This window comes from Manacus candei, unplaced genomic scaffold, assembly GCF_025592945.1.
Source record: "Manacus candei isolate 608988 ecotype Guabito, Panama unplaced genomic scaffold, ASM2559294v1 h1tg000067l, whole genome shotgun sequence".
NCBI classification, from domain to species: domain Eukaryota; kingdom Metazoa; phylum Chordata; class Aves; order Passeriformes; family Pipridae; genus Manacus; species Manacus candei.
The window spans coordinates 4,650,175-4,662,878 of NW_026138115.1; the positions used below are offsets into that span (position 1 = coordinate 4,650,175).

General features: G+C 47.7%; 1 protein-coding gene across 10 annotated transcripts in view; it reads left to right on the top strand.

Moving 5' to 3' along the window:
* FOXN3 (forkhead box N3) overlaps positions 1 to 12,704 on the top strand; it is a 206,548-nt gene that overhangs the window by 69,110 nt on the left and 124,734 nt on the right. For 3 of the 10 annotated variants that reach the window (XM_051806664.1, XM_051806665.1, XM_051806668.1), the window contains exons 1-2: positions 2,630 to 2,844; positions 5,384 to 5,940. In XM_051806664.1, coding sequence (XP_051662624.1) covers positions 5,398 to 5,940 — 543 coding nt within the window. In that variant the 5' untranslated portion in view covers positions 2,630 to 2,844; positions 5,384 to 5,397. Of the gene's footprint in view, positions 1 to 2,626; positions 2,845 to 3,524; positions 3,923 to 5,383; positions 5,941 to 12,704 lie in introns of those variants that run through there. The other 7 variants (XM_051806662.1, XM_051806659.1, XM_051806660.1 and 4 more) reach the window with 4 other exon arrangements.

Genomic DNA, 12,704 nt, shown 5'->3' on the forward strand with positions numbered 1-12,704 from the left:
TGCTGCCGTAGTCTTTAAGCCAGAAAATCTTTCAGTGGTGCTGTGTGAGATGGTATGCTCCTTTATTATATTAGTTGTATTAGGTATTTCAGCAAAAAGCCAGAAGTTGGGGGACAGTCTTCCCAAGAGGTAAGATATCAGTGTTTGCCTAACTGCTGGTGTTTTACTGCTCTGCAAGTCAGCAGCTGCAGTTGCTGTCGAGCTCAGGGGTGAGTGGGAGCCAGCAAGAGGCTACCCCGGACCACTGCCTCTCATGTGGCACTTCAGCAGGGAGCCCTGTGCCAGCCCTCCGACCCAGCGGGCAGTCTGTCCCCCTTCTCTCCTGGGCTTCTCTGTCACCTGCTGCTGGCCCCTGTGCTTGATCATGCTGGCTTGCCTGTCTATACAGCAAATGTCTCACAGCGGCCCTTCAATGTAATCCCCAGTGTGCACTCTGGGGAAATTCCTACCTGCCATGGAAAAGGCAGAAAACTCTGGAACCAGTCTTATTCTACCAATATTGATGGGGAATTTGGCCATTAATTTTGAACAGAATTGAGCTGAGTAGGATGTGTACATAATGCATTCAAGGTATAATTTTCTTTGCATACTACCTTGCATCTCACAAGGCTTCCCCCTTGTCACTTCAGAAATACTTCTCATTAGCTGAATTCTTCTTGGTAGTCTTTCAAAGCACTTGACTTTTACAAGTGATAATAAATGCAATAAATCTCCTTGCTTGCCAATAAAGAGACATGTTGATTCAGTCAGAAAAACATTGAAGCATTTGGAGTAAATTCAGGTGGGTGGAGTTATGACTTGATAATTTAGTTCGGGTTTGAAAACAAACGGCCATGAGATAAGGACTGTGTAAACTAATGGTCTGCTGAGTGTTTGAGTGTTAGGGCTGGTGGAGTCACGTAGCCAGGTTACCAGTGGGTAATGATGATACTCTGCTGCCTGAGAGGTATTCTTCCCATTCTGCAATTCAGCTGCTGGCATGTCTTCTTGAAAATATGCAAGAATGTGAAATAGCTGTTCACTGGGTAGGGGAGGGAAAGCTATCGGCAAAAGAAAGTCTTAGCTAGTTATGACAGGAATTTCTAGTTCCAAAGAATCAACAAAATGCTTCTTAGCCCTGTACTACGAAAATGAGGTGATTGCCATTCTTGTCTAAAACTGAGAATTTCGTGACCGTCAGAGATTAAAAGAGATAACCAATGCCTTGAGAAATAGTATGGACACAGGCATGGAGGAGGATACAGTGGTAAACCTGGTTAAGTGGGATAATGTTGACTGTGGGCCAGCATAGAATTCCTGCAAGGTCTTGAGACAGCTGTCCTAACTTTTCTAAATAAAACAGCTAAAATGCTTAGTGACAGTCTCAGTGTCCAGGGAGGGCTGCATTAGAAAGGATACTTGTATTTCTGAATTGAATTTTGTTATTTATATGTTTCTGCAGCAGACCTTTTCTATACTGAAAGTGAAATTTATTTTCAAGTGTACTAAATCTGCAAGCCTTCTTTATCCAGAGTAGAAAATCTTTGATTTTTGTGAGCCAACTACAAAACAATTCCCCGTACTTGCTTTGTGGGTGGAGAGTCATACGTGAGTTCTATGGTGCAAATCACGGAAGCTGCTTGAGATCAGGCATGTAGCATATAGGAGACTGTACGTTCAACTACTACTGCTGTCTAGACTGGGCAGCTTCTTTATTTTTAAATCAAGTTAGTTCCCTTCAATTAATTTAACTGATGGTAAGGGTTTTTTACTCAAGTTAATACCAGTTACACAGTACGGTAGCAGAGGAGAAAATGCACCATTCTTCTTAATTGAGTCAAGCCTTATTTTAAAGCAGATTTCCTTAAAGAAATAATTTTTATTCCCCCCTCGGCTGTTACTGCAGATTTCTGCAACACGGTTCTTTACTGCACACGGTGCAGACAGACCCTCAGCGAGACCCTAGTTTCACGACACACAGAGTCAGCAGCAGAGCCCCCGTGCGCGATCCCCGCCTGTCGCTCCCGCACATCCCTGTGGGGCCCGGCTCCCGCTCACACCCGCGGGGCGGGTGTTTGGCTGCCGCACTCCCGAGCGCGCAGCTGGGCCGGCAGGGTCGCCCGTCCTCGGCAAGAATTACCTGCCCGCCGGGAGGGTGTTCAGAGATGCCTCCCGCGCTTCTCTTGCGCAGTGGCAGGGCTGTGCTCTGCTGACCCTTGGGCTCCCGGGGCTCGTCGGTGCCCGCAGGGGTTCAGAGGGGTCGGCCCGGCCGGGCCGGGGGTAAGGACACTCGCACAAGTGGGAGCACCGCGGCCGCCGGTTCGGGCGGGCAGTGCCGCCGGTTCTCCCCGCAGCGGGGACTTCCCCAGGCGCCTCCCGCCGCCCTCTCGCCCACGGACACCCGCCCGCCCCCGGGCAGCGCCGCCGGCCCGGCGCGACCCCGGCGCCGCCGCCGGGCGGGCGCCCCGCGGGAGGCACCGCCGGTCCCGCTGCCAGCCCGCGGAGCCGCCGCCCTCCCCCACCGCCGCCGGCCCTGCCTCCCTCCCTCCCTTACGCGGCTTCTCCCGTCGCGGCTGGCCCAGCCCACGTTTTCCGTCTCTCCCCTCCCTCCCTGGTCATGTGTCGCCTTTTTTGTTTGCAGTGGAAACAATTTTTCGCTCTCGGGCTCACACCGAGGCGACCGCTGCCCGTCGGGAGCGCGGGGCGGGCGGGCCCCATGCAGGCGGCGGAGCCCCGTGCGCCGGGACCCCCGCGGCACCCCCGGGGCTCGGGCTGAGGCGGGGGCGCGCTATGCCCGGCTCCGTCAGATGAAAGTTTGCGCCACTGCCATGACGGGACCGCGGTGAGACCGCCGCCCCCCACCAGGTGAGTTATTATTGTTGTTGTTGGCGGGGGTCGCCGCCGGGAGGGCGGCGCGGTGCAGTCCCGCCCGGCCCGGCCCGGCCCAGCCCGGCCCCGCGCCACAACTTGGCCGGGAGTTGGTGCGCGGCCCGGCGCGCGCGCCTCCGTGACCCCTCCGAGCCCGGCCATGCTCGCGCCGCGGGGGCGCGCCCGGCCCGAGCCGGTCCGGCGGTGCCCGCGCGGGGACCGCGGTGCGCGCGCGCGCAGGCACGTGCGGTCGGTGCGCGCAGGCGGCGCGCGGGCCCGGCGCGGGCCGGTGACATCTGCCCGGCATTGGCGGGGTGCGCGGCGCGCGCCGCCCGGCCCGGGCAGCGCCGGTCGCCTGGCAACGCCATTGATTGGCTGCGGCCCCGGCCAATGGGCGCCCGCCCCCGCCCCCCCCGCGCGGCGGGAGGCGGGCAGGGGCTTTGCCCGGCGCCCCCCCGGCCGGGGTGCGGGGGCTGCGGGGCCGGGGCGTCCGCGAGTGCCCGTGGGCTCAGCTGCGGGACCGCGTGGGGCCGGCGCTCCTTTGTCTGCCGGTGGGGCGCCGCCACGGGCCTCGTTAGCAGTCCCCCCGGAACCCCCACGCGTGGCCCCAGCCGGGCCCCGCCGCCGCGGGGGCAGCCCCGGGCACCCCGCCCGCTCGCCGCGGCCCCGCCGACAGCCGCTGTCCGGCCGGGCCCCGCCGGCCCTCCCTGCTGGCCCGAGGGGGCTCCGCGGGGCCGCGGCCGCCCGGTCACCCCTGCTGCTTGAAGCGGGGAAAGAGAGACGGGGAGAAAAATCATGGAGTGATATGGCCCTTTGGGAGGATACTGGCAAATAAGCAAATTAAACAGAAAGAGAGCAGCATGTTGTCATAGCAACAGTGCAATTAAATTACTTTACTGTCAGCCATCATATAATTTTCCTGTTTAGAAGCTCATGGGACGTAACTTCCATTTGGAGTCAAAGTTGAGCGTGCGGCGTAGGTAGGCAATGCCGGAGCCCCAGGACGCCGGCGATTCCCTTGTTTACCTTCTGGCTGCGCTGGCTGCAGTTTTGAAAGCTAGGAAGTGGGACCGACGTAAGTTTTACCACACGGTGTTTATATCTGCCTTGGTATTTTTTCCTTTCCCTGATACTACTCGTGTAAAACTACACATTCTCAGTATCTTGAGTGATGGTGTGTATTGAGGGGTTTCTGTGCAGAAAAGTTCTGCGTTTTTATTTTTAGTATTGGCTGCTTTGGTGTAATGTGTTTATAGAAAGACCCGAGGAACTTTCAGTTTTCATTTTTGCCCGTTTATAACAGCTGAAATAAAGTCCATCATTTCTCTTTCCCAGAATGGCTGCGTTGCTTTATTTTTCCTTGCAGATAGATGATTTATTCTATTGTTACCTGTAGGTTTTTTTACCTTTTGTTCATTGTATTGACTGTGTGACTGCATGACTTCAGGGAGCTGCTGAGGTTATGTTTTAGGTACAGGGAATCATTTTGTTCTTATTCAGTGTTTGTGCAGGAAGTCTCATCCTTTTAAAATTTATCGTTAATTTAACTCTTTCAAATTTTTGTTCTACTGTTGTTCACATTTCCAGAGCTAAATCCTGGCAGTTTGACTGCATATAGAAGCCAAGTGAGCCTATCTCCTGCTTCTGAAGTAGAATTGTTGGTCCCCTATCTGATTCTCTTGAATTGGGCAGGTGCCCAAGTTCACTGAGCTTAGAAGGGCTCAAGGCATCCCAAATATTACAGCTCACAGGTGTCCCCCCTAGGGCCTGCTTACACAGTACCCTCAGCAGCTCATCTGACCTCTCCCAGGCCACTGTTGAGCAATACAGCAGGCTTTCTGACTGTTTTCTACCATGTTTGAAATACAGTTCAGCTAATGTTAGCATCTTCTCTGTTTACATATGTTTTAAAATGCTCTATTCCTCTGGCACTTGTTTCCCCATGTCTTGGCCCTGGTCCCAAAACTACCGTGTGTTTCTCTTCTCCTTTCTCCTGCCCTTGATGGTTTTGAAGTTCTGCCGTCATTTCTGAGTTTTGATGCAACTGAATCCATAGTCAAATTGGATATTTGTCTGCCCTGGCCTTTAGCCAGAGTGACTTTAACATGGTGCTGTTGTATTGTCCTCAAATGTGAAACAGCTGAAATTGAAGAACTGCCCTTAAGTCACTGTTACTTAGTTTTTTTTTTAGTTCACATGCTTATTAAAGTGATACAGTCAGATACAATGAATGATTTGATACACCTGTTCATCATTAAAGGGACATGTCTCCAGGATTTCCTGTGTGGGTCTTCATGTTCATGCAGAACTGAGATATATCTGGATTATCATCTTATTCCATTGACTGAAATTTCTTCCTGTGTGCTGACTTTAGATTATTTTACTCAACAGTTGTGGATGTTTGTGAACCTGTCAGGTGACAAAAGGCTAAGTGACCAGTTAGGGAAAAGCTGTCCAAACACTATGCAGGATCTTTTTATGAGCTAACTTTTCTCTTCTGTTTCTTTCTCCCTTTCCTTTGGATTCACTCTCCCAGGAGTTGCTGTCTAAATGGGTCCAGTCATGCCTCCCAGTAAGAAGCCAGAGGGCTCAGGAATTAGTGTTCCCAGTGGACTGAGCCAGCGTTACCAAGATAGCGATTTATCAAAGGCACTTCACGATGACGAGGACCTAGATTTCTCTTTGCCTGCCATCAGATTAGATAAAGGGGCCATGGAAGATGAAGAACTAACTAATTTGAACTGGTTACACGAGAGTAAGAACTTACTGAAAAGCTTTGGGGACTCGGTGTTAAGGAGTGTTAGCCCTGTTCAGGACATTGGTGATGACACGCCACCGTCTCCTGCCCACTCTGACATGCCCTACGATGCCAAGCAGAACCCCAACTGCAAACCTCCTTATTCCTTTAGCTGCCTCATATTTATGGCCATTGAGGACTCACCAACCAAAAGACTGCCCGTAAAGGATATATACAACTGGATCTTGGAACACTTTCCATATTTTGCAAACGCACCCACTGGATGGAAAAATTCTGTGAGACATAATCTATCCTTGAATAAGTGTTTTAAGAAAGTGGACAAAGACAGAAGTCAGGTAAGTTTGGAACCATGGAAACGTATGTGGTGCTGAAAATATTCACCTGCTAATCCCAGAATGTGTCCTTAACAGTGAAATACAGAACATTCAACCCTGTCCCTGGTAACGTAGTTCATTAAATTCAGAGAGCCAACATTTCTTTAGCATTGCTCATTCTGATTTTATTAAATTCATTGTCTAGACATCTGTAAGAAAGCACTCGGGGTGTGTGTTTTTTCTTTTCCCCCCAGCTGGTGTCTTCATGCATAGTGGTTAAATATTGTTTTTAGTTATCATGCTGTGGTAATGGTTTCCAGCTATACTAGATGAATGTAATCATGTTATAAATAGGCTGCTTGCTGTTCTTGGCTAATACAAATGTATAGTGAAAGGGTATGCCTTATGTAAGAGTCCATCTCTTTTTGCCTGGTCAGTGTTGTATTCTGAAAAAACTTTACTTTTTCTTACACCAGCAGAAGTAGTTCTGAATTTTGGTGATGAAGCTTTGTTCCATTTCAAGCAGGTTTTAGAAAAGCTCTTCAAAGAGATGAGACAGGTCTGGCATCAAAGGTGAAAATTACCGTTCACCAAAATTTCAGTTGTTCTCTCCCTGGGCTCACGTGGCTTCTGCGCCTGGTGCAGTGCAGAGGCCTGGGGAGCACATCTTTGCTTTCTGATCTCAGTTGTTGTCGCCTGGTTTCATTGCTGATTCCTCAGCGTCGTCTGCAGGAAGAGGCTGTGTGCGAGGGAATGGGGAAGCGGGCGGAGCAGCAGAGGCAGAAAGCACTGCCTCCACACAGCCTTCGACTGCGTCAGTGTGCCTGGGAGCAGGTATCAGTTTCCGAAGGGGACTGTCTCAAGAAGCAGTGGTCTGGATGAATCTTTGGCAAAGTACGGATATACTGATAAAAATATCAGCTTGCAGATTAATTTCAGAGGCCTTCCCACAGGTTAGGGAAATAAATAGCAGGTAAGATCAAATCACTGATGATCTGTCTCTAAAACTGGCTGAAGATCAGACAGTGGACACTTTTCCCTGGCAGAAACAATAGATGCACTCAGATTTTGTATTTCAGTGAGGTAAATGCTGTGATTGTCTTATAACTGGTTACTCTGAAACTAGACTTCTGTTGGTGGTGCTGTTCTCCCTATTTTGTGTGCTATTTAACTTCAAAAGCTGTGGAATAGGAGCTCAAGTAACTCCAGAGGAAGAGTCATATACTACCCTAAGATAGGAACTTTTCATTTTAGATTACTTTTCTCTTCTCTGGAGCTTTCCCTTTTTAAAGGATTGACCCTTCTATCTTTCTTTTCTTTCTGTTTTTAAAAATACTATTACATAAAATCCATGTTTCCATATTGCTGATCACACACTGTGTGTTGGTATTTTTATCAGTTAGTTGCTGTGAAAGATTGTGTGTGAGATTAAAAAAATCTGTTTCTGAACTGGATCTTGTTTTGTGTAAACCAGTCTTAAATTCTGGTTTGGAAGTGAGACTATAATAACAAACGCCACACCAGACTTTCGTGATCCTGTCCCAGACTGTAAGAAATCTTCACACAAAGCATTTAACCCCCCCCAAAATACTGTAACTTGCAAGGCATTTATTTAACACTGCCATTTGTGTTTTGTTCAGTTCCTCTGTTTACAAGTTGACTATTCAGATTTCAGCTTCCTTCCTATGAGGAGCTTCTCTTCATGTTTATCTGTCAAATATCTGGCAGTCCACTGAGTTGATATGAACAATACCACAACGTGCTGCCTTTCCATAGGGAAGTGGCACAGCACCATGCATGACTAGTCACCTATGTCTCAAATTCGTGATTAGAACCATGGTTACATAGACAACAAGGTGTGGTGGGAGGCCCTGCCTGTATGAATAACAAGGTGGAGTTTTATTCATTCCTGGGAAATCCCAGATTATGAGAAAGAATTTCTTCCACTTTCTGGAGATGCTAATAACTGCAGGTAGCCAGCGTTAAGATGAGTGGGACGGGAATCTTAAAACATAAAATGCACCATAGCAGGTTTTTTAAGTCCCCTGCTGGGTTTTTCTCATGTCCTGGCCAAGAGATGTGGCAGACAGAGTCCTGAGCACAGAATTGGCCCTCAGTCAGAGTTGCTGAATCAGGTGCTTGACAGCTAATTGTGGACTTGGAAAGCAGTAAATGTCAACCGATGGCTTTGAAAATACCTTCATGTGTGTGTGCGTGCCCACGCACACTTTGGGATTGATTCGAGTACCTTGCAGCAAATATATATGATGTTCAGAAGGAAGGTGTGCATCTAAAGGGTTCTGTGGGTTTGGTCTTGGTCTTGGGGTAGGGGAAAGGGGGGTTTTCATCTCTAAGGAGTCATTTTGTGCCACTTATTCTCCTTTGCAGCCAGATCTTGCAAATTGCAGGTGTGGAGTCTGCCTGTTTTACTGTTTTTATGTGGAGGAAAAAAGGCAGCATTTAACAAATGGCATGTGATGAAATGCTAACAAGATGGGCTCTGAAACATGTACAGTATGGGGGGAAGGAGTTAATCAGTGCTGGGAATTGCAGGCATTTGCTGGATGATGTGCATTGACACATTGTGAAAAGCTAGAAGCCTTTTCTCTCATAGTTGTGCTTTCCAGTGTTTGTGTAGCCTTTCAGTAATCGTTTTTCTAAAAAAAGTTCTGCTGAACACTTCATTCTTTTTTGAATTCCCTCTGCATAGTAGTTTTCTCAATCTTGGGTGCCACTAGTTTATATTCATGGGGCTAAATATGCATCTAATAGTTTGCAGCTTTTTCTGCCTGTGTATGAACACTTCAATTTCCTGACGTGAGATCATTGTAACAGAGAGGGGGGGAAAAAAAAGGCAGGCTGCATCACTTCTGTTTTTGACTTACCCTGTCCTGGGGCTTTTAGGTATGCCAGGAAAAGACGTTTTTCTGCTCGGATTTGTTTTTACACTGCTGCTATTCCACTTCAGCTGCAGTGCCATCAGGCTTACCTGGCAAGCTGACAGTGTGGCTATTCGTGTAACTTTGTGATGAGGCTGATCTGGATCGAGACAGAGAGCTGGGCCGAAGAAGGGAAAATGCTGAGCCCTTGATTGTACAAACCTCTTTGCATTGAGCTCAGCAGTTTAATAGTAGTTGGCCAGGGTATGAAGTATCACATGATGGGGAATAGATGAGGAGTTCCCTGGCTTTGTTTATACTGCCAGACCTGTGAATTCACTTGTTCAGATTAATCCTATTGTGAACGTACAGATCTAAATGTCCTCTAGTGTGTGTCCCATTTAGTACAGCCCGTTAGTCCCTGACTTCCCTGACTTCCCTACCATCTGGTCCTTGGCTATAGAGAGGAATTTTTCTTGTATATGTGTCTCCATAGCAACGAGTTTGCAGTTGATATGGAAAGTAAGCAGTTGCCCTAGCAACGGAGTTACTGATGTGGCAGCTTCTCTGCTTGCAGGGAAAGGGCTAAGCTAGTTCAGACCCATTATGTAGGTTTGCTGTGATTATAGCTGCGCCCACTAGTGCTGCTTGAGCTAAGGGGCTGCTGAAAAATTTTGTTACAAGCCCTACTTTTTTCTCCCTTGAAGATTTGTTTTATTCATGTAGGGATTCCTGCTTTGAACAAGGACTGGTAGGATTGTCTTTTCAGGGTGTGTGATAAGTCTGTGCCTTTTATGAATGCAGACTTCCTCAGTCATCGTTACCAGATGAGGGGAAATGATGTTTGACCTCATTGGCTTCGCTGCAATATTTTTGTCTCAGTGAGCAGCCTGCAGTTATAAAGGCTGGAGCTCTTGTCCCCTTGCTCTTCTCCGCTATTCTGCTGTATTTTCTGTGGTTTGTGCTTTTTTGAGCATCCATCCTATCGAGAGTGCTCCTCTTTGTGTCTGCTCTGTGTTGTCTGAGATAGGGAAACACACACATGCTCCCAGCTGTGTGTAAGCTGAAGAAATTCAAGCATAATGAAGGTTTGCTTGGCACTTGTGCTGAGGGACATCTTAATAAAAATGTAATGAGGGTAAAGGATATGTTTATGGGGAAGGGGGAAGAAAATTCTCCTTGCTTGATGTGGAAGTTATTCTTAGAAGTACGTGGTCCATAACTGGGTCATGGAGATCGAGCCAGGCTCCTCCTCCGTCTGGAGCAGGCTCTGAGATCTGAGGACTCCCGAGTGGTCCTTGAGCTCTTGGAGAGCTGATGTCCAACTTGTCCTCATCTGATGTACTGCCTCTTATAAACGCTCTGCCAGAGCATCTGAAGGAGTTGTCGGGGACCCTTTGGGCACAGGAGACTGAAATTTCAGGAGTGCCTCCTGCAAATGTCTTTCCTCTGATTTGATAGTGTTTGGGCTTTTGACAGTTAAAACCATGCAAAACAATAAATGCTATCGAGTGAGAGGAAAAGGAGCCTGCTTGTTCTGTGTTAGAATCTCCTAATCCAGTCTGCATATGCACAAAGGTGAGGGACATGGGACCCTGTCCTCCCTCTTTTAATGCTGTTATTTGAGAAGATTTCCTGTGAAAGTTCAGTGGCAGTCTCGGGATAGAAATGTCTCCTCTGTTTTTAATGTTTTTATTACCCAGACTGACCCAAATAACAGAAGTGTCAGGATTTCACTGCATTTATAACATCTGGTAGAGCTAAAGTGAAAAGAAACCCAACAAAACAACCCCTCAGATTCATGTTAAAGGCTTCAGATAATATTGAATCCATTAATAAAATACTGCTCTAAATAAGTGGGTGCAACTGTTAATTTCTCAAATTATTAAAAGGATATATTTTGGTTTTAATTTGGAATTTGTTTTAAATTGAAATCCATTTTCTTATATCTTTAACTGTCATACCATAAAGCTCTCTAATATCAGAAATTTTCTCTTCAAATTGGTATGTGGAGAAACGAGGGTCATCTCTTTCTAGAGCAATCATAAAAGTCTGTAGAACCATACTGTAAATAGAGTTTCTAGATATCCGACAATTTATGGAGAGCTTTTCTTGAACCCTTTCAGTTTTGTTTTTGAATTGCAAACCCTAGAAATTATGCAGAATATTTAAATAATAGATTTCCTGAAGCTGTGCATGGAAATAACACTCTTCCATTTCACTGGCTTCCAGCTGCTTGACTTCACATCAGAGCTAACTCTTTGCAGTGGAGTCCGTTTGTATGAACTGTTATAGAGCTTTAAAAATCACAGTCAGTTCTTTTTCAAGTAATGATGAGGAGCTGGCAATATATGGGGAGTCCTCTGAACCTTACATCTTAGGTATTTATGCTGTCTTGCTCTTGATTATCATAGCCCGTGTGCAGGCGTCCTGCTGGGTAACTGGAGTGTTGGTTGCACAGTGACAAGCTATTGACCTACCAGAGGAGATTGGCTACTTAGGTTCAATAACTGGAGTAAGGTGGCCCTGTCTGTGCTCTTCACCCACAGCAGTGATGCAAAGTGTGTTAAGCAGCATTGAAGGAGCCCAGGAAAGTAGGAGTTGCTCTTTACCATTGGCTTTGGGCTGTGGTGGGGTTAATGAGTCCATTTTTTAGCTGTGATTGCACTCCCTTGCTCCTGACTGTTTGCTCCAGCACCTTCCTGGCACCTTCCTGAATGTGGTCCCTGCCACACAGTGAAGGTTAAGATGAAATGAGAACAGAAGTTTAAATACAATGGGAGGCTTTCTTCTGTGGAGATGTTTCTTTTTGTTTTCCCTTAGGAGCAGGACTGTGCTCTTTGCAGTTTAAGTGGCCTATGTTAGTGCCTCTTTGTGGTGTTCTACAACTGATTTAAAGTAATCAAAGTCTGGGCTACCACCATCATGCATTATCCCTGCCCAACCTGGCCACCTGTTCCCTTTGCTGGGAGATGGAACTGATCTGGGGGTGTATTGCCAGCCCCTCCTCAGCTCATACTGGCACGTGTCACCACACAGTGAGCAGGCTGAAAACTGTTTGCATAATTTTTTGGGGGTCATTTTTCAGTGGGCTAATTTAACTGGATTCATTTTCAGCTCCCTGTTTAGTTCATGGTTACTGTGGTCAGTGGAGCACCAGTGTCAGCACAGGCCGTGGGCTCAGCTCTGTTTAATCTGCTTCGTGCCTGTGGCTTCCAGCCAGCTCAGAACTGACCTGGTGACAGCAGGAGATCGGGAAAGGAAGGGATGGAGGATGCTCTTACCTTTGACAGCACAGGCTGCACTTAAATCACTGAGGCTGCTTGTATGTTCAGTTGGATACATGCTTGGTGCTGGATTGGATCCATGGGACAGAGGTGAAAGGTCCTATGAAAGTTACGCTGGGATGTGCGTGCACATGCGTGTATTTTCTCAAGGTTTGTTTCTTTCTGTTGCCCAAGGTTCTTAATATTGCTAGTAGAGGTGGCTCTGCATGGAGCTGTGTTCTATACCCTCTGAAAAACTGTTGCAGGAGAGGAAAGGATGTCTATAAAACCTATTGTCAGGCTTGTTCATGCTGCTATTCTTACATCCTCATCACCTCCTAGGTTTCTTCCTATTTGCCAGAGAGCTAATGAACTGCCGTTGTCACTGCCAGCAGAGGAAGCACAGGTCCTGGGGCAGCATTCCAGTTGAGCACAGGAGGCATTGCTGATGAGGGGCTAGAGGACAGGGGTGCACAGGAGCACTTCTACATGTCCATTAGTGAATGTGGCAAGACATGTCCCTGAGCACCAGGCATGGTGGCTGTTGTAGCTGAACATCGGAGATGAACTGGGCTTGCTGGTCTGGCTGGTGTAGCTGAGTATATGCTCTCCTGTCTTGCACTTCATTCTTCATTCTTCA